We start from the raw sequence: 21,011 nt of genomic DNA, 5'->3' as shown, positions 1-21,011 counted from the left end.
ACAACATGCGTGAATTGTTTATCAGGGGCCAAAAAGCTATTGCCGCGAATCGGTTTGTTATAGTGACTAAACTTACCATGATCAATCAATTCTCGTACATAAATCTACGTTCCATTTTCTGTCAAGAGTGAGCTAGTAGTGTAGAGAGATCATTCTAGACTTGTAACATAGTCTATAAATTGGCGCATCACTGGCGAACTCTTGGCCTCAAATAGTGTACTCATGACTGAACACACACTACCTTGCGTGGCCCTCCGAGGAAGGTTCAAAAAGCCTCAGAATCACGACAAAGTCAAAAAACTCATTCATACCATTGGCGCCAGTTTTACTGCCGACTTAGAGAAAGCAACTCATGTTGTTACTACAGAACTCTGTTTTGAGAGTGGTGGCCGGTTCATCAAAGATGCGAAGGAGCGGGATCTCAAAATCCTAGGGATAGAGTGGCTGGAAAAATGTAGCGAGAGTCGATGTTTCGTGGATGCAAACCCATATACCTTCCATGATGCCTGCAAAGATCTAGGTCAGCAGGATCGAAGGCGCAGTCATGCGAAGTTCGGCAGGATCTTCGAGAATATCCTGACCATGTGTGATCCCAAGGTCACAGAAATGGTGACTAAAAGGCATTCTGAATTTTGGGCTCTCCTCACTACGCCACCGAGAGAGAGTCCGCAGCTTGCAGTAGAAAAGATTATCACGAGCCTTTGTAAGCCTTTGAAGGATAACGCTGAAGCAGTGAATGCGATTAGACGTCAGGAAGGCTGTGAAAGTTTCATAGCGTTGGTTGACTCGATTGGGGACACCGACTACCTCGCTTCTCAGGTTGAACTTTTGATGATAGTATACAGAGAAGTAGTTCTAGATCACTATGAGGAAGTGAGTCTCTAGGATTCGGCTTAAGTGGAGGAAGAATACAGTTGAATGGCATTTTTAGTACAAAGGTTATGGCTATACATCGAATTTTCAACGCGATGGCCTCACTCGTAGGGAGCGGAATTCTTCAATGGTGCCCACAGGAGACACCAGGCTTCACCGACTTCTTCTATACTCTTCTCCAGTAAGTTTTCTTGGAAGGTGGTGCTGTCAATGGATGGGCTTACGTTTTGGCAACCAGCCCCACGTCGGGATCAGAATTCCAGCTGTACATCGCTTCAAACCATCTGATAAATTGTGATTCTCTATGACAGTCATGTCGACAACGTATTTCAGCTCAGCGCGTCGTGCAGCTAAGTCTCCAAGCAGAAGCTGGCACCACTCGTAAACGTACGGAAACGCATCCCTGTTGACTAGCTTGGGGCTTTGTGTGTGTTTACGCAAGAGTCTTCCGGAGTAGTGTCCTTGGGCCGTCCGAGCCTGTTCGCCGTTGTCAATTGACGTCCTGGGCGCGTCCTGGTCTAGGCTTAATTGTAATAATGTGAAGGCCGAAAATAGGTGACTCGATCCAAAAGCATAGCTGGAGGCCATCGCGACTACTGTGTAAACCATCGCTGACGGCCCCACCTTGCCACCGATAGCACTCAAGGCCTATGACGGCATGCTCAGTACGAGAAGCAGAATACTGTGTACATACTTTCTCTTCTTTTTCATGTATTTCCAAAGTGTTGAAAGCTGCAACGTGCTGCAACAGGCCTCTTCAGACGTCTAGTAATGGCTGGATCCTTCGGTTTACATTGAAAATGAGGAGACAGGATGACATACAATAGTGGGACTAGCGAGCTGCCTTGCGGCCTACCTCAAGGAATCCATCTTCGGCTCCGGACGGTCTGTACAGCTATTCGGAAAGTCTGTTCGGCTATGTATGGCGGCTAGCAAATAGGCATATGGGTGTTCAAACAGTGTATATTGTTGCTTAGCGAATAAGCTGACACCGCTAATATGCGTCCTATTTATCTAAGGAATGAAAGCATAGCCGAACCGTATCATAATAGCCGGCCAGGCTAGCTCAATATGAGGAAGTCATGGCGTAAACGAGGGGCCATGACTCAGGAGTAGCCGGCCAAGGTCTGACGGTTTGTCAGACCTGGAAATTGCATAATCGAGGCATGCACTCAACCCATGCTCGATCCCTATTGCAATGTGGGATATAGGCATTATGGCCATGAATCCCTTCTCTGTTTTAGGTTGGAGACGTAACAACAACACCACACTCGCTTCGTAGGCAATAGACCAATATGCCCAATTGCTGGCCGCCACACCGTCGCCTGACACAATTTTCAAGGCTGGTGCCCAAGTAACCTCTACACGACAAGTTCAAAAGCCATCCGCTTGTTAGAGGCGAAACGCATACCAGACCACGGCGACAGCTAGAGCGAAAAGCAAAAAAATCATAGCTTGCGCACCACCTGGCCTTACACTGGCATCTTCAAATACTTCAGTTTCTTCTTCAGCTTCCTCCAAGTACGCGCTGCCCAAGTCTTGCTCTTCTTGGTCTCGGAGGGTGAGCAGTTGCGGCAATTGTGTATCCCAATCACAATAGTCTAGCCATTTCGCCCGACGTAATAACGCCCTCCTCCGTGTCTTCGACTTTACCCCGAGTCCGAGGAAAATTTCTTCCGAATCAGGCGTTATCGGCTGGCGGTCCCTGTAGGCTAGCTCGAAGCGATATTGCGTTAGGTGCGCGAGTGTTATGATGAGTACGTGTTCTTCAGCCATGGCGTAATCGGGAAAGAATCGGCCAAGCATACGTCGCTCCTCGGGCTTCACAAGTCCGAGCAAGGCGAAGACCCTATCTCTAGTTTCCTTGCATTCGGCACGGTGGTGGGCGACGAGGAGGTCGTATAGCGGTTGCATTAGTTCCGGATACCGATCAATCGTACGGCTCATAATGAGTGGCAAAGCAGGATATGACCCTGCCTTACTCCCTCCAGGATCGAGGTCGTCCGAGTGGGAAACTCGTTAACGTCTGCCTCTGTGCATAGGATATGCTGGAAGTCGAACCATCTTATTCGGTTATCACTGCAATAGAGCTCGACTTCTAAACCGAGCAGGCATTCCTGAATAACCCAGAAGCGGGTCCAGTACGGGCGACTCGCGAGCTCGAGCATGGATTCTCGCCAGTCGAATCCATCGCTTTCTAGCGTCTTGATAGGAGCGAGAGTATTCCGGGGTAGTCCCTCTGGTAGAGGTATCAAACCGAGCCAAACAGAGACGCAGGTAGCACTCCTATATGTCTGATCCATGCAGCGGACTTGTGAGTTACGCTCTGCATCGTTGGCTTGGTTGATGCAAATCGCGTCGATCCAGAGGTACTCCCACTCGGTATGCCGTGAAGCAAGGCCCAAGTAATACAGACAAGACCATAGATTTGGTCTGACTGGGAAAGGTTGACCATCAAGGCAGATTATCTCGGAAGGGCTGCCGTCCCCCTAGGTGTATGAGACGGCTGTGTACTTATGGTATTGTACCGCTGCGCGACGCACAGTGATGACTGAAAAGTGAAGTTTGCCGTGAGACAATGAGACTGGTCGGAGTAGTCGGAGGTGGTCCGAGTCGAGAGAATCGCGGTATGCCATTGGAGATAGAGGTGATAAAGATCGGAGTCTTTTGAGGGAGTATCTGAAGATAAGAGGAGAGAATTCACAACGTCGTGGCTAGTGGACTCGCTATGAGTTAACGATTCTGACGACGTGAGCGACTCGAGACAGACGGGGTGCACAGCAGGGCATTGTCCCACTACTGGCAAACTATTCGCTGGGCCTGTCGACTAGGCGGCCATTGCCTTAATACCCCGCAACATCATTATCGGTGGTGAGCAGAATATCATTGAAACTGGCGTGGAATCCACTCTACAAATACAATAGGTTCGGGGCTATGCTTCGGATTCCGGCAGAAATGTAAGGTACCGGTTGGGGTGCTGTACCAAAGTGTCGACATACTATTGATCTTTACTTTGTGAGTTATTGTCTTGCTCCTGAATTTCCTTAAGGACTTTGGACGAACGGGACACCGATTTCGCAAACACGGACAGGCAGCGTTACTTGCCCTCTCGGCTCAGCCTCCGGGCGTACCGATTGAGTGTCAAATTTGTTGAGGTACACTGTGTGTGGTGTAATATTCCTGCTCCCGAACTTGTCAAAGTGTCTAAATGACAGGCAATCAATGTCGCAAACAGGTGTATACGGTGCCCAAGATTACTGTACGTTAACAGCACAACGTATTATACTCCTACAATCCCAACGGTACTTTTGCGCTGTTGAGCTTAATGACAAGGAGTAGACAGAAGATCGATACTCCATGAACATCTGTACAGAATTGTACCGTTTGGATGTCACGCACTTCATGTGGTTTTACTTGGTCATCGGCCGCTTACCGTCTCACCTAGAGCCCGAAGGTATATCGCTTTACGAACAGCCTGTCCCATGATTCTTAACATCAACGACTCGCGCTGGCGGGTAATGACTCTATTTCCACGGTAGTTAAAGAAGACAACGAAGGTTGCGTTTCGGGCGAACCGTCAATATCTATAGACCTTTCCTTCGCGGCCTCAACGTGGGCAGACGAGGTGAGGAGGTCTCAGTGCTGGGATGCGCTGTTACTGTTGGTATGGCCGTCCACCCGCCAAGCGCACCGTAATACAGCTGTATGGCTTCGTCCAGCTCAACGGAGGAGTGAACACGGCATTGAAGTAACACAAAATGTGAGCGTCGATGACCTCCACCGATCGAGAGCGCGTGTCGAGCCAAACTAGAGGCCACGACACGGCCAGCCGCAGTGAGCTTACCAACTGTTCTCTCAGACCTCCTTAATGTCGGCATCGAGTAGTGCAATATCTCTACCACCCTGGTTATGCCAGTATTCAGCGACCATTGCTGGATTGCGCAGCCGCGCGGATCTTTCGGTGATATCCGTCCTTTCTGTGCTGCCCTCCCATGATACCCGAAGTATGACTTTTCGATCCCGGCGTCTGCTCTCTTGAGCTATGGCAACCCAGTGCGAGTGGATAGCCAGAACGTGCCACTTGTCACGCTGATGTTCTCCCAAGCACGCACGATGCTCAACGCCCGATGTATACGCCAGCCACTCATCGGGGGCGTTGATCTGAAGTTCCCGCTCCGGCTCCCACGACGTCGCATGATGTGGCCAGAGAACGTGGAGCTCTACTCGTGACTGATCGCATCGTGACACTCTGTGTTCTGTTATACGAACGATATCGGTACGTCTCTGAATCCTGTCCTCGCTTCTTTCGGGCTCGGTATCGGCAGATGCGGCAGCGCGGCGCGTGAGAGGGTTCGGTTGTTGGGGTTGGAAAGCATCGTCCGAGCCCTGATATATGCAAGAAGGGGAAAGAGGGTATTCGGCTCTATTCGTCTCGATCAAGGCAACGATGTGAGGGATTCGGACAGGCTCAGCATGTTCTTGCAGGCTTCGGAGAGTTGTGAGTTCAGGACACCATCGCACTCAGCAGCAGGAGGAGCGACCCACGATTTGAGAATTTCCCACCTGTTCCTGAGCGCCTGGCGCAGCAGTCCACTGCTTTTTCGACTCCTTTTCGACAAGTGTTTGGGTGGTGGTGCAGGTCTTTGATGCACTCCTAGACGGCGATGCATTACCGATTGCTGGTGTTCTGGCATGCGAAGAAGCTGGTGCTCGGAAAGAACCCTGGATTTGCCCCGCCTGTTAGCCCGGGCATTCGTTCTACTGCGCGTCGAAAATCCGCCTGCAGGTTTAGTCCCGGAAAGCCAGGCACAAACCTGCGTCGGCCAACGGTCTCTCTCGCGCATTCGGTATCTGCAACCAAGGCGGGCTGCTGGTAAGTGACGCTAAACCCCCAGAATTCAACGCCCGGTACTAGTAGGAGCCCAACGCCCTGGTGAGCTTACTGGTCGCCTAGATCATCGCGACTGGTAGGGCAGTCAGAAACGGGACTTTCTAGCAGTAGGTCGGCCGGCATGGGCGCCTGTGGCTCCCTTAGCTAAACGTTTCGGCAGCGCTTACCAGTCACGAGCGCCAAGCTCTAGCAGGTTACTGCTAAGACGCCGCTGTTTTCGGGTGGGCACTGGTGACTGACCAAAGCCCCCAGCAAGTTACTACCAGGTCCGGTATCTGACTGCCATGTCAGACGAGCCTACGCCCGACCGGATGGCTTCTCGTGATGAAATGTGACGGGATCTCGCCTACGCATACATGCACTGCTGTGGTCGAAGAAGATAGCCTGTGGATGGTATTGCAATAGACGAATTTTCTCGGGGACAACCAGGTCATCGAGTTTAGCCTATCAGACACAGTATATACATGCCGTCGTTCGCAAAGTGTCGCTCGACGGAACCAGCGAAAAGGTAAGTCCTTGCATTGGGCCTTATTCTGCAGTCACGGAGAATGTTCCAGTGTTATAGGTCAACAGGCTGTTGCCTAGAATCCACTTCGCGTCGTGACTGCTGGTAACGGATGCCTAACCCTTAGTAATTACTGTTCGGTATTATGAAGAGCTTAGTGCCCCGGTGAGCTTACCGGTTACCAGCTGAACGCTTTGGCAGCGTTTACCAGTCACGGGCGCCAAGCTCCAACAAGTTACTGATAAAAGAGGGCCTCTGTTTTCGGTGTGGGCACCGGTTGACATAAGCCCCCAGCAAGTTACGACTAGAAGGCCCGGGGCGTGAGGAAAACACCACCAAAAGCGACAACGAAATTTTTGAAAATAGCACCAACTTGATCGAACCACGCCCGCTCGTGTCTGCAGAGGCGACTTTGGCCACAATGTCATCCTCGGCATTGATTCTGCATCAAAAGGGCCTGCTCGTTGCCGCTAGCGGGCTCTGACCACGAAAGATTCGAGAGCAAGCCACAAAGCACGACGTGTCAAGAGACAACACCATTGCCACCTCCGCAGGCGAGTCGCGGGTTATCACGAGAAGCACAACCGACCGCGCCCAAACACATCAACGCTACAGCCACTGACAGGTTATGGGCCGCCTATCACCCCCGGCAAAGTTTGCAACGTTCCGCGACAGCACCGACGACGAGCCCGACAGAAAGGTATCACCTCCTGCACAGAGAAAGCACCAGACATCAGGCATGCTACGATCAGTGCCGCAAACTACTACAGATTACAGATAGATCGGTCACCTGTCGTCCCTCCAACGCACGACAATGTCTGCGGAATCTGTGCACGAGCTTTCATACTCAGTAATCGGACGAATCGACCCGATTGAAGCATTGTGTTTCGCGGATCGAGCCCGACCCCAGGCGGTAGACGGCGGTGGTGGTCGAAAGATGGAAACATAGAGCCACAAAGGAACCCGGCAGGAACCAGCAAAAAGATGTATGGTTCAACTGAGATACGGTGCACGCGAGTCTGAGAGGATGCAGACAAGAGAAACAAGCGAAGCCGAGCGCTGGGGGGAGACTATAGGTACGCTGGACCAGACATGGTGGTAAACACCATCAGAGCCAAAGCAGGAAGACGCGAAAGAGGGAATCCAGAGATGAGGAAAACAATCGTGATGGGAGAAAAGCAATGCAGCAGGAAGAGACTCTTCAACAGAGAGAATCAGCATACAGGAAAAACAGTGCAGCGAGGAATTTGGAAACAGCTAGCCTTGATTCAATAACAGGGCGAAGTGGAGCGTCGCGGTTCGTCGTGGACGCGTCGGCTGTTGGCCAAACCTTGGTTTCCGGGCATAGCTGTGGATAAGAGCGGCCAAAATCGAGTAGCAATCAAACAATCAAACAATCAAACAATCAAACAATCAAACAATCAACCCGGGGCGTGAGTCCTCGAGGCAATACCCTATCGCGTCAGATGTTGCTTTCAAACCGGCGTAGGCACCAGGATGGTGATGGTATCCTCCTTTGAACATGTCGCCGTACTCCTGGAGACGTGCTCTGGCCCTTCTTGACCAGGCCCAGCTCTCCATGAACCCGTTTGAAGCCCGAAAAATGGCTTCAGACTCGGTTGCCACGCGGGAAATACTGCAAAAGCTTGAACAGGCTCTGCATGGTCTCAAGGACGCAGGGCATCAGATACTTAAAAGCAGGCTCAGTCAACACAACTCATTTTGTAAAGAAAATCACACAGTAAATCACACATAGTGCGTCTTATTTGTGGCACGCATTCCAAGACAATGGAGGAACCGCAAGCTTATCGAGGAAGTCGCTCCGCTGAAACGGAATTTTTCTTCAAAACCTTGCAACGTGAAGTGAACTTGGCGGATCGCCCCGACGCTCGTTCAGAAGTTGCACTCACCGCCCACAAAAAGCGATGTATAAGACAGGTTCTGGAACACCGGGGCTTTCATGCTGCATTTCAAAGATTGTCGCGCATTCCAGGAATGTGGCCGGGACTTGTGGTAGGAACCCTTCACAAACTCATCAGCCTGAGATGCGACGAGGTTCGTACCGAGCCCTCCTGTTTCTCTTGAAGAAATACACTGACCACGCATGCAGGAATTACTGAATTACCTCCACTTCATCTATGATACTTGGTTGCAACTCGCCGGGGGCAACGAAAGTGAATTAGAGAAGATCGACTGGATTACTGTCGAAGCTGTTCAGCTTAGGTGTCCGAGATTTTCTGCGTCAGATGAGCGAGCGCTCCGTGGCGTCATTCTCAAAGGCGACATCTTCGCTAGTTTCGGCCATGCCGAGCGGCAAGCAGTATTTGCGACGTTGTGCTCGTTCGATTTCCCAGTTCCATCTCTGTCAACCTTTTTCAAAGATCTCGGATATCTCGAACGGTGCGGCAATAGCATGAAGCATCTAGTCCCTATGAAGAGAAGGGACCCGACTGTTCGGAGGATGCTTCTTCAGAGCTTCAACCCACCGTCCCTGCCAGCACAGTCAGCACACCCGACCCTGGATGAATTCGATAACCTTGAGGCTCAGTTTCAACTTGCCATGAGGCGTCTATGGCTGTTCACGATGAGGGAATTCCACTCGATTCGTACCGACCCTAGCCTCTTACCAAGATTTGCGAATCTGGCCATTGAACTGGGCTTTGACAATGATGAAATTCGTTCTCTCAAAGCGCTTTCTCCTCATCGGGAGATAGCAAGGCAGGCAATGGCATTGGTCCGGTCTTCGCAGGATCAGGATTATAACTCCGTTGCAGACGAGACCATCGTTAGTCAAATTGCCCAAGCATTTTCCGAACACCGACATGTGCCAAAAAGACAAACCTACAGCGCTTTTACAACCAATGTAACCACAGCGAAGATGCATGTGCGCCCATGGCTTGATTCTGAAGCGTATTCGACGGACCGCCCGAATCTCGTCGTTGAGATCCTCGACCAACAGCCACTCGTAAAGAAGAAGGAAGTCACGAGTTTGTTTCTTCTTCGATCGATCTACAAAGCCATTTTCCACGACGATGTAACCTATCTTGCCGGTGGAAGCAGAGCAGAGCCAAGCCACAGTGAGAATCACCAACCTGTCCGGAACCACCGGACAAAAGAGTCACGGGATCATGCGGCCACACGGCAGGCAGATTCAACGGTCACACTTGATTCCACAAATACAAGAACGCGGCGGGTTAGACTGCAGATCACTCAAGCGGGAATCAATTGTGATGAGCGCTATGTAGACATAAATCTTGACGACGAAAATGGGCATAATCGAATCGAAAGGATCATTCAACAATTAATGGTACAATACCGGGTACTACCTTTCTCACCGATGGGCTACCCGCTGTTGGCGGAAGAATGCTACGGAGAAATTGTGCGAAAAGGCCGCGACTGCCTTTACCTCACGGATGATAAGAGGAATCTTGATGTATAGATTGACATAATCGAGTTTACGCCATCAATAATTCAGCGTCCGAGCTTGTCCGTGAAGGTTCCAAGAAATTTCTCAGGCCATCCATCACCGTTGCCCTCATGCCGTCAATGCGCGTCCTCGTGCCTTCCAAACTCGTCCTCAGGCCGTCCGATGTCACGAGATCGCGTGCCAGAGTGGTGTCAAGGGTATCACGAGTCATGGAGAAGCCATGACCCCTTTTATTGCGGCGACGCGCCGCTCGCACGGCGCGATCTCTCTTTCCTTTTCTTTACGTTACGTCTTGTATCTAGACCTGACCCTACGGGTCATCACAACCCTTCTACTTCTTTGACCCTTCTCTCTACAGCCGCGACCCTCACACTTATGTAGATCCCACCCCAGGTCTCAAGCCCGAATCTCAACCAGCAGCAAAGATAGAAGATGGTTAGGGCTGTATATTATCTTAGAAGGCCAAGAAAAAGGCCCAGAAAGGAACTTAGGTCGAAACCCAGGGGGGTATTCGCTTCTAGAAAGTGACGCATCTTGCAGCTGATGAGTGAGAGGATTGTCCAGCTGTCGACAATACACGTTAGCAGCTTCGTATCATCCTACCATCAGTCGAAAAGAAATAGGTCAGTCAGGATATAAGGCAGCGATTTTCACAGGACAGACCAAAGAACCACCTTCTTTGACACCGCGAACTTTTTAGGGTAAAAATTAATAAGTATAACGCTATCTAACACATTATTCAAAGACCTATAATAGATTTCACCTTATGTGTTCAAGTCCATTACCATTCTCTCAATCCATCGAACTATTTACAAGCATGTGTCGCATTTCACCAAGCCCTTTTATCTCGGCATCTTCAGCTTAGTAGAGAAGTGGACTTGTAGCGTCCCGAGAGACCGGCCCGGAAAGGTACTCGAGAAACCGCTGTGGATCTCCCTCCATGAAAGGCCCTGTCCTTTTAGTTGAACCAAGAGTTTATTCTTCCTGTTCTGATTCCTGTTCTGAAAACGGGCATCTGGACTTGGCAGATCGCCTCGCAAGCTTTCGTCCCTTTAGCGAAGAACCTGAAGGCCGACCAACTGAGGGATAGCAGTGCGTCTGGTGTCGTTCTGTGGACGGCTGCTCCCATTGCAGTTGAAATGTCGTTACAAATCCATCTGTGATACGCTTTAGGACTGCATCCTTGAGAGGCCATTCATCATATTGCGCAAAGAAGGATCTGGGGTCTATTCCGTTATCGGTAGAAGCAGGAGAGACCTGCGGGGTCAGAATTCCACTTGTCCTTGGTCGATTTGTAGCCCGCTCTGACCTTCGTCTTAGCTCTGCTGCTGCCTGGGATGACGTGTCCCGTGGTCTCAGAGCTCTGCTGGTGCCAACAGTCTCCTGGAAGTTTTTTTTACGTTTGGGTTTTGGCTGATCGCGTTGGTGAGAATTGTTATCACAGCCCTTGGGCCCTTGCTGGATTCTGTCCGGGTTGGCTTGATCTCCGATGCAGTCATCATTGGTTCCATGAGCGCCATCCTTATCGCTAGATTCCGGGTCCGAATCGACTTCAGCATAAGCGCCCGCTGGTAGTCGTGATCTGTGAGCTCGGCGATGGACCCGAGATAAGTGTACAGGAGGAGCATCTGATGCTCTCGTCTCAGCATCCATGTGCATTTCGTCCGGTGAAGGTGAACAAATGCTGGAATGAAACGCCGTTTATGTGATCAGCGGCTCGCTTCGGTCGGTTGAGCCGAGGCTACTTTCGTCACCACCAGCGTTCGGCCATGGATTGGGAGTCTCTTGTCCGGAGAGGAGTTGACGTGTGTAATGTTCGGCGTTACATGGCGTGTCTTGGCCTAGGGATACCAAACTAGAGTACGGCAGCCCAACTTCGACTAACGCTGGGCTTTGCATCGTGCCAGACTTTTCGGCAGGCTCTCTCGGGGATTCTGAGGCCTCTCTAACTTCCGCGCTGCTGGATGGCACGACTTGTTGATGTTGCAGCCAGGTCGTAAAGTCATCATCGGCTGCTTGACTCACTTGGGGCAGCTGCTCGTTGTAGGGCGCGGCGCTTTCTGGGACAGGGGTCTCTAAACTGACAGTCGACGCATTCTCAGTCGACTTTTGAAGGAGAGCCGGGTCTGCTGTGTTGCTGGCAGCTTGGGGACCTGAGTCTGGGTGCGAGGGAAACATTGCCGCAGCGAATGCCCCGGCTGGCAACGAAGGGAACGGGACTGGTAGGCAGTTGGCAGACCAAGCCGCCGTCTCAGACGAATTCTCGCGCGTGTTGAAGTCCACTGCCACAGGCTTCTTGGCTGGGCTGTGGCCCATATCGCCTGACGCTGGGCAGCCATCAATCCGCAGGTACGTCATATCTTTTGAATTGACTTTGCCGTCAATATCTACCTCTGGAAAGAATTGGTAGGACGCGACTGAGTTCTCGTCACTATGACCCTTGTTCTGATCGAGTGTAGTCGTCGTGTCGTCTGAAGGAGGTATCGAGGTTCTTCCCACCGTCGAACAGGAAGGACCGAGAGTCTGTCTGAACGGGCTTCTGGCTGCCGATGGACGCACAGCTTGCGCTGGAGCCGAGTAGAATGAAATGTTGTCAAGATTGATTGGCATTTTGGGCTGAGCGTTGGAAGAGTCTCAAAGGGTCTGATGCTTAAGAAGATAGGAGTGTCGAAGTCTATCGGCCAGACGCCTTCATTTAAATAGTCGATGTTCAGGGACGAGTGCAATGCGTTAACGCTTCCATGTCGTCTGCGAAGCAGAACAGCGAGCACACCAAGAGGTTCCCTCTGAACGCCGATATCTGCGCATACGATGCCTGGACTGCCCAGGCACATTCCTCCCCAACGTTCGTAGACAATGTCGTATTGTTGCCAATCAGCAGTCGCCAGAAGTATACGCCCCTTATGGATGCTACTCAACCTGAGACCGGCCCCCCAAAGTCCCGTATGCATCTCTCAATAGTTCTCGGAGTAGCCGATGGCCTGATAAAGCATGGTATGCCATTTTGAGGACTGAACTGGTCATATCGCCGTTTGGGCTGCCATTCCGTTTGACCTAGGTGTCATGCGCTGGGTAGGAGGGATGCTGGCTAGGCTGAAGCGCAAGGCAGACGCGCATGAAGCGCTGTGCAGCAACCCTCATAATGCATCAATATCAAGAGGCTCATGCCTCAATAGGCATTCAGCGCGCGCATCTTCAGAGTCGGTCCGAATGTGACTTAGGAGCCAAACAGCGAAATGATCGAGGTCGGTCCAGGCGCCGAGTCCAAGGCAAGGTTGCCTGACTAGCACCCTTGCGTCACCAAGTTGGCGCCTCGTGAATAGGGGGTAGGTTGTGACTGGCAGTCTATCGCAAAAGCAGCCGAAAATGAGTTACATCAGCGCATGACGATACTCTTTACTCTGCCTCTCGTGGTAAAACACTCAGCCTGGTTCCCATCTCCGGTTCACGACTATACAAACCTCCTACTCTTGAGTCAGAACAAGCTTATAGGGATGAGGTTTGGGGTCGAACCTAGAGTAGACGGAGCTAAAGAGGAAAGCGCCTAGGTCGTATGGAACGTCTCGACATGGGGAGTGAGCCGGAGGCGAGATAACGGCGTAACTGAGTAAGGTAGGAACGTAAGAGATAGAGGTACACTGCCCTCGGGCGAGGGTACGACTTAGGAGAAGCAGAAGAACCCGAGCGATGAATTTTCGTGAAAGTATTAGGAGGGAATGTAGATGATACAAGATGTTGACGTCGAGAGGAGGGCGACGCCGTATTTAAGGGCGGCGTCCATTGGCACGGGCAGGGGTGCACGTGCAAAGCGGCGTGGGCGCCATGCCCGATTGGAACGTGTCAGATTGGATGCCTGAAAATGGAGGCAAGAAGGCACGCACGGGGCAGAATTATCCCTACGTGCACTAGCCGAATGCGGCTTAGATCCGCAAGCCAACATGGGCGCAGAAGGCACACTTCGTGACAATTACACATACAGAGACATATACACAATACACACGAATTGACGCCCAATACCTCATAATTCGACACAAGGCAACCAACTGCGCCACAAAGCAAAAGCTTCGATAATGATGACTCCGGCATCATTGTCCCTTGTTCTGCATTATATAGCTACGCGCCCACAGTGACAAGTTGCGGCGGGCGTAACAAGTAGCTACTAAAAAGATTAAAAATATAATAACCGGATATAATAATTAAATTTACTACTAGGCTTAAAGTATCGTTAACGTTTAGGCTTATTAATAATAATACGGCGGCGTTAGCTAGCGGGAGGTAAATGGGGAGGGTAAGAGCCGATATTAGGAGTAGGAGTATAGGCGTCCGAATCTATTATAGTCGTAGTATATATAATACCCTATTTTTATAAATAATAATAAGAAATTAGAAGGAATTTAAATTACCTCGAGTTACTCAAAGGAAAAATATATAAAAGGAAAAAAAAGCGGATATAAAAGGCCTTTTTATATTATAAAAAAAGAGGCCGGTAATTTACTAGTCGGAAGATACGTACTATAGGTCGTAATAATTAGCAGTCACGATAAAAGGTACCTGCCCTTAATAATAGCCGTATATAATAGCATAATTCTCAGTTAGAACGTAAGATAATATTACTACGCTATTAATAGACTCGGGTTTATTTTATCTCCCCTTAATCCCTCCCTACCTCCTTCCTCTAAAATCCTCCTTATTTCCTTCCTCTATACTTAACCTCCACTCCTTCTAAGCTTCCTTAGCTTTTCCTCTATACTATATTTTATAACTTTTCTCTTGCTACGCCTTGCTCTTTTTTTTTTATTATATACTTATCTTTTCCCCTCTACTTTCTTATACCTTTTTTTTTCCCTTTATAATAAGCTATTACTTTTATTATTTTCCGTTAGCCTTCCTTATATATATTATCCTACGGACTACGATATTATTAGCTTCTTTTAGGTAAAGTAAGTTATATTACGGGCTATACTAATTATTTATACTAATTATATTATAAGCTAACTTAAGGGTCTAAGGCCGGAAAGAAACGTAAAGTACCGGACGAGTACTCTAATAACCTTAATACCGTTAGGTTCTAAAAGCAAATAGATAATATAACCGAGGCTAAGAGGGAGGTCTATAAGCGATATATTATAATAAATACTCGGTTTAGCTACGAATTTATAAAGCTTAAAAAAATAACCGTATACTAGATTATATCTTTTAATAACTAGGCTAAATAAAAAAACTAACTCCGCTAAGCTAATAAAGAATATTAATATAATAATCTTTTTTATTTTATTATCCTATTAACTATATCGTAGTATATAAAAAGGAAATTACCCGTTTTAAACCGATACCTAAGCAGGAAGCTCCTCGGATCTAGCAACGTTTAATGATCTTAGCGATATAGAGATAGGCATTAACGACGAAGAATAAGTAATCGACACTATTGAGGACGGTATACCTGACGAGGACGCTTCTACGCCTTCTTATATTAAAAGCATAGACTAAATTGCCGAAGAGTACTATAATATAATATAAAAGGTAAGTATTTCTAAAATAATAAAAGATTACGTTTCTCTTATTATAAATTAATAACTATCAGTCGTCTTATATACTACGTTCCGGTTAAACTAGCTTATTATACTTAAAATCCTCTAGATAAAGCTTATGACTTTTTACTGCTTTTTATTATAAGTTAATAAGGTTCTTTAGCTCTATGGTCGAGGAGCCTAGTCTCTCCTATTAGCTTAAAGCTTCTTTTTTACTAAAAAGATCTTTTTATATAGCGTACTTTATTTTTTTAGGATCCGATTATCGTAAAAGATATTATAAAGCCTCTAGGAGAGCTCGTAATTAAAGTATATTACCGCCGGTATATATCTCTTTTTCTCCTTTATCTATTTATTTTAACTTTATAGAGCTTAAACGTTTAAAAGATCGGTATTTTAAAAGCGGCTAATAGGTCTTATATTTTATATTAAGCAAAAGAGCTATTATTTATATAGTATTCAAATATATAAGATAATTAGAGATATTCTCTATATTTTTAAAGAATATAATAACTAGGTTTCCTCCCTAGGTCTAGCTGGAATTTAAAGGAAAGCTTATTTATTTTTAGAAGCCGACTTTAGGGTTTTAAGAATCCTATTTAATAAATACAGTAATAAACTTATAGTTATTATCGAGTATTTAAAGATACTATCTATAAAGGACCGCTATCTATCGTCCTAAGAGACTTTCAATATAAGCCTTTTAAATAAGGTCTTTACGTTTAATAACTTCTCGACGTAAAGATAGTAAAGATTTATCTAGGTACGCTAGGAGTAGCTAGATAGATTTAACTTATAAGGCTTTATAATAAACAGTCACTATAACTAATAACAGTTTACCTAGGCTTATCACTCGCTAATTACCTTATAACATGTACTAATTATTACATTGATTATTACATGGGTTATTACATGGGTTATTATATTGATTATTACATTGATTATTATATCGATTTTGCATCGATTATTACATCGATTTTACACCGATTATTACATTGATTATTACATGGGTTATTACATTGATTATTATATCGATTTTGCATCGATTATTACATTAATTATTACAATGATTATTACATCGATTTTGCATCGATTATTACATTGATCATTACATTGATCATTACATGGGTTATTACATAGGTTATTCTCCACCCTTTACTTGGTATCTTATACCTTGAGGCAGTCTGGGATGAAGGGGTTTAGCTTAAGTGGGTTCGTGATACAAAGAAGGGGCTTAGTGACAACTTTGACTATTAGTATAGGTCCGAGGAAGAGTCTGATGACTTTACGGCTATTCTTAAGATCACACTTCTATCCTATGAAGATAGCTACTTTAGACAATAAGTATAGAGTAGACGTAGTTATGAGACTTCTCGATAGCAGGATAAGCTAGAGACGTACCTTAGGTAACCTCCTAAATCCACGGAAGATCCTGTTAAGTGGTAGAGAAACTACTAGTTAACGTATCCTCTACTCAGTAAACTAGCTCTTAATATATTAGCAATACCAGCCATGGCTACTAACTGTAAGAGGGTATTTAGTACTACGAAGCTAACCCTAACGTCGTAAAGGCACTTAATAAAGCCTTAGACTATAGGTTAGCTGCAGTTAACGAAAAATTAGCTAAAAAGGAAATGTTACGGCCAGCTAGTCGTAGTGAGTATGTTTGCAGAAGTTAAGGCTGCGATACTAATAAACAGCGTGTCGTAGTCGTGGATAGCTTCCCTGAAGCTATGTCTGTAAGTCGTGAGGTAGGTAAGGCTTCGGTGATCAATCGTAGTCTTGTCAGAAGGGTTCTCAGTGAAGATAGCTGAAAGTGATCGCAAGATCTGATACTAAGTTGATTGCTGAGAAAGCTATGGAAAGTCTGTCCTTGAGCCCGGCTCAAGTCCATCCTATATACAAGTCCCGTATACTATCTGAACAGTTCCTTTGTGGTTGGGACCGATATCACGATGTCGGTCCTACAGGGGTGGACCGCCTTTGTCTTGTCGGTCCTGTCCATGGACCGCTTATCGTCCGTCGGTCCTTCTTATCATCACGTGACTTGCCCATAGTTCTTCCGACCCGAGAGGAGTCACCCTGAATCCGTTCCTCCGCATATATGGTGTGGTAGCCGCCGCAGGCCTTGTGGGGCGAGACCCTGGCCTCGTCATATGTGTTGGGTCGTAACAGGAAAGCTATGCCCATAGGGGTTAAGATTGGCTCACATATTACATTATGAATAGTTGTGAATAGCTTTACTTATTTCCTAATTAGGTAATTAGTATGGGCGTCGTCGGGTCACGTGTTCTATAGATTTGTTTGATATATTGGCCAATAGGGCAAATTAACCAATCTTGGGGAAAAGGCAGTCAAATTAGTCAAATCTTGGCGTTGATTTGTTTGTTTGCTTTGGCGGCAGCGCTGCTGGTGCCACAGGCACCAGCCACTGTCTCAGGTATCCACAGTCCCACAGGGTTAGATTCTTGATCCTTCAAGGGGATTGCCTTGTGCCTGTATCAAGCGCAAGAGGCTAGAGAATATTTGCGGTTAGAGAATATCGCCAACATTGGCGTGTGAGGAAAGAAGAAGCCAGCCAGGCAAAAGGGGGCAATTTATACCCTGCCAAGAGGGTCCCATCAGATGTGGATGGCAGATGAGGATGGGCAGTGATGGGCAGGGATATTCAACAGGGGAATATTTATTTAATCCGGTTCGTGATCCTTGTCAAAAGAGTCAAAGCAATCAATCAAGTTTGAGGCTCATAACTGACTTGATTGACTGGCGATGACTTCATAATTGATTGATTGATTAATTGAACTTGATAAGTTTACTTGCCTTGGGGTGGGCCCTGACTAGACATATTCAGCATGCCTTACATTTTGAGCTGGGTATGTCATTTCTGCTCTCAGACATACTCGTCTACCGTCACAAATCGTTGCCTCTACGATGGCCACTACTGTTACGTTAACAGAAAGGGCGTGAAGAGTAAGCGATGCGTGGGCATTGTGGAATATAGAAGGAACGGCATAGTTCGAGGCCAACCTCGGCCTTTCCGTGGCTACTAGGAGAGTTATACATATCCATTTCAATATAAAGAAAGATCTGATGGAGAGTTATGGGCCGACTACAACTGAGGTGATGGCAGGAAAAGTGTAAGAACATGAATCAATTGATTGCTATGAGTTCACGGAATAAGAATTAGTGTCAATCTACCTGCTGCTAACACTGTAAAGGTATACCATGATGTCGATCACTTGTCTAAATTCTGTCTTGAAAAAAGAAAACCTAGTTTTGGATGTGTCATCTCTTAAGGTTGGGCTGCAAAATGGAGCCATGCTCCAAATACAATTTCTCATATAGACTAAGACTCATGACCTCTTAGCAAAGAGCCTGATATCTATTAAGAGATACGTAATACACCATTTGTCAATTTTGTAATCCTATTAGTTACTCAAGCCCGTCGGAATTACTAGCGTCATTCTATATCTGCTATTTAACAAACAGAAAATCAGGCATAATACTCAAGTAGGAAAATGCGGTCTGCTCTTTGCATAGTTTTAGTCGCCTTTTCCAGATTTGCCGCCGCAATCTGTGACGCCAATGACGCATCGCTATGGCTTCCGAACCCGGGCGATACGTTTGACAGCGTGCTTAGACCTCTTGGCATTAGCGCTAAAGAGTTTCGAGAGGATAACAAAGATGTAATAGGAGATGTTGACCGTATTGATTATGCTAGCACCTACTGCGTCCACTACATCACGTCACTTTCCAAAAACTACTACACGACCTCCGGCATCCGCTTTTTCTCCCCGTTTTCAGATGACTACCAAAAAACCGTTGGAACCACGACTCAGACTCAGACTCAGACTCAGACTCAGACCCGATCAACCAAGCCAGAACAGTCGCCGACCCAAGCCCAACCTCTCGACAGTTCGAAAGCCCTGCAAGACACACAGAGAAACTCTACAACGGGCGCCAATCTAACCGCGATACCAACGGAAACAGAGAGGCCCAAGACGACAACGGATAGTGCTGCAACAGCTGCTCCGCAACTATCCGAAAGGAAGTGCTGTGCACAGAGAGATCGCGAGGTAGACCTCACCAATGACTTTCAGACTCAAGCAGAAGAATTCTGTATCAATCACGGTATCTTCAACTTTTATCCGGGGTATATACTAAAGAATAGAACGGGGAATATTAATGTCAAAGTGGGAGAAGAGGATTTTATATTTTCTATCGAATGGGTTGCAGCATGTGATAGATGGCAATTCCAGAATGGACTCCAGCCAGCTGCATACGACAAAACTATCACGTGTCTGTCAGTGATGTCTAAAAACTTTTCGAACTGTGGTGACGGAAAGAAGTCAAACGGTGGTTATATGGACGTCGGGTGTCTCAGATACTCCTCTAGAGCCAAGGGCTGGGCCTTAGGTGGTGGATCCTCGGACTAGGGTGTCTGGAAGCTTACATTAATTAAAGATGACACGTATTCATATAATCTATTGTCGTTGTAACTATCTCCATTGCATCCTTCTATTCGCTATTACCGGTGAAGATAAGAAAAGTATCCTATCGGCTGCGGCATGACGTCGGTACATTGTGTCAGGTGCGCTGGAGGGGCACCGGGGGAGCACCGGCATAGTACCGGGGGAGTACCGGCTACGGAGTGGGTCAGAGCGGACTATTGTTAATCCACCCGCAAAACCATAAGAAGGCAGAGGCTGCGGAGGAAATCCTAGAGGAAGATAGGATCGAATGCTAGTCACAACCAATACCTACCAGTGCCTCGTCGACTCCTTCACTCTGCGCGAAGCCCTCCTGACACATTGCCTCCAGTTTTCTCCAACAGCCGAATTTTTCGATTGGGGGCACCGGTCGGGAGTCAGACGGGGATGATGCGGATTATCATGGAATAATGCGTGATTTGGTATTTCCCCTCATGAGAGGTACGTAGCTATGTACCGACATCATGCCGCAGCCGATGGGATAGACCCCATGCCCTTCGGCGATAGGTCACCCCGAGTCTTGCCCTCACCGTGGTTGACCATTTGATATTCTTGAGATCATCCTGTGTTCAGCCCTCTCGTCAAGGTGTATTGTACACCCGGTCCGACATGCGTTTTCCTGAAGCAAGTGCACGCCCACTCCTTACCCTAGGCATACCGGTTGCGATCAACCTTGAGATAATCGGATAACACAAATGAAGCCGAATTGTTTGGATACTAATGCTATCCTATCCCATCGGGTGCTGACTGACGCCATTTTTGCCAAGTCCCAAAATACCCACTTTCTGCCCTTTCTTACCCCGCATTCAAAGGGGTACTTTGACGATACGACATTTATCACTATGCTCTTTTACCCATTATCACCACTATTACTACCATTTTGATTGATGCTGCAATGTCTTCTAGTGATTCTGATGCTTCTGATACTTCTGTACGTAGCTGTATAGTAGTTGAGGTTAGCCCAGAAGACCTTACTACTGCCTGCAATACAGACTGTACGCCAGAGCGCTGTGACGCAGCAACAGTCCGGCCCTACGAACCTCCGGCTACTGAGCATGGCCCTCCGGGCTCCTTCAGACCCTTTAACGTGCCAGTCCGGGCCCAAGAGGTACAGGGGCTTCCAGCAAGCCCCTTAGATCTATTCCTCCAATACATTCCGCAGAGCCTCGTAGAGCAGTGGGCCCAGTGGACGAATGCGGCACCGTTGTCGTCTAAGGAGGGCCCTTGGCCCAGAACGTCAACAGTATATAAGTGGAGGAAGACTTCAGCAGATGAGATTATCAACCTACTGGTCAAC

At 47.5% G+C, this 21,011-nt stretch overlaps 7 protein-coding genes across 7 annotated transcripts; 4 read left to right on the top strand and 3 right to left on the bottom strand.

Annotated features, from left to right (window-relative positions):
- Nucleotides 1-222: 222 nt before the first annotated feature.
- On the top strand, nucleotides 223-885 carry BDP55DRAFT_638540 (uncharacterized protein; the record flags this gene model as incomplete). Its single annotated transcript, XM_060573125.1, has 1 exon — nucleotides 223-885. One exon carries the CDS (start codon nucleotides 223-225, stop codon nucleotides 883-885), a length of 663 nt encoding a protein of 220 aa, XP_060422403.1.
- Nucleotides 886-2,121: 1,236 nt separating this feature from the next.
- On the bottom strand, nucleotides 2,122-3,599 carry BDP55DRAFT_684870 (heterokaryon incompatibility protein-domain-containing protein). Its single transcript, XM_060576425.1, is given in 4 exon segments — nucleotides 2,122-2,188; nucleotides 2,200-2,854; nucleotides 2,890-3,351; nucleotides 3,388-3,599. The coding sequence occupies 3 exon segments, from the start codon at nucleotides 3,507-3,509 to the stop codon at nucleotides 2,266-2,268; spliced, it is 1,173 nt and encodes a 390-aa protein (XP_060422402.1). The 5' UTR covers nucleotides 3,510-3,599; the 3' UTR covers nucleotides 2,122-2,188; nucleotides 2,200-2,265.
- Nucleotides 3,600-4,728: 1,129 nt separating this feature from the next.
- BDP55DRAFT_566731 (uncharacterized protein) lies at nucleotides 4,729-5,543 on the bottom strand (the record flags this gene model as incomplete). Its single annotated transcript, XM_060570534.1, has 2 exons — nucleotides 4,729-5,359; nucleotides 5,419-5,543. The coding sequence occupies 2 exons, from the start codon at nucleotides 5,541-5,543 to the stop codon at nucleotides 4,729-4,731; spliced, it is 756 nt and encodes a 251-aa protein (XP_060422401.1).
- A 2,661-nt stretch (nucleotides 5,544-8,204) lies between these two features.
- On the top strand, nucleotides 8,205-8,697 carry BDP55DRAFT_511288 (uncharacterized protein; the record flags this gene model as incomplete). The annotated part of the gene is made up of 2 exons (XM_060567714.1): nucleotides 8,205-8,324; nucleotides 8,380-8,697. Coding segments are annotated over 2 exons (438 nt in total), but the record flags the coding sequence as incomplete, so codon positions are not given.
- A 2,700-nt stretch (nucleotides 8,698-11,397) lies between these two features.
- On the bottom strand, nucleotides 11,398-12,306 carry BDP55DRAFT_734725 (uncharacterized protein; the record flags this gene model as incomplete). Its single annotated transcript, XM_060580240.1, has 1 exon — nucleotides 11,398-12,306. The coding sequence occupies one exon, from the start codon at nucleotides 12,304-12,306 to the stop codon at nucleotides 11,398-11,400; it is 909 nt and encodes a 302-aa protein (XP_060422399.1).
- Nucleotides 12,307-18,742: 6,436 nt separating this feature from the next.
- BDP55DRAFT_760880 (uncharacterized protein) lies at nucleotides 18,743-19,972 on the top strand (the record flags this gene model as incomplete). Its single annotated transcript, XM_060580854.1, has 1 exon — nucleotides 18,743-19,972. The coding sequence occupies one exon, from the start codon at nucleotides 18,743-18,745 to the stop codon at nucleotides 19,658-19,660; it is 918 nt and encodes a 305-aa protein (XP_060422398.1). The 3' UTR covers nucleotides 19,661-19,972.
- A 637-nt stretch (nucleotides 19,973-20,609) lies between these two features.
- On the top strand, nucleotides 20,610-21,011 carry BDP55DRAFT_684845 (uncharacterized protein; the record flags this gene model as incomplete). Its single annotated transcript, XM_060576424.1, has 1 exon — nucleotides 20,610-21,011. A coding segment is annotated over one exon (402 nt), but the record flags the coding sequence as incomplete, so codon positions are not given.

This window comes from Colletotrichum godetiae (assembly GCF_030913485.1).
Source record: "Colletotrichum godetiae strain CBS 193.32 chromosome Unknown BDP55scaffold_87, whole genome shotgun sequence".
Classification (NCBI taxonomy): domain Eukaryota; kingdom Fungi; phylum Ascomycota; class Sordariomycetes; order Glomerellales; family Glomerellaceae; genus Colletotrichum; species Colletotrichum godetiae.
This window is presented reverse-complemented; position numbering and strand designations above follow the sequence as displayed.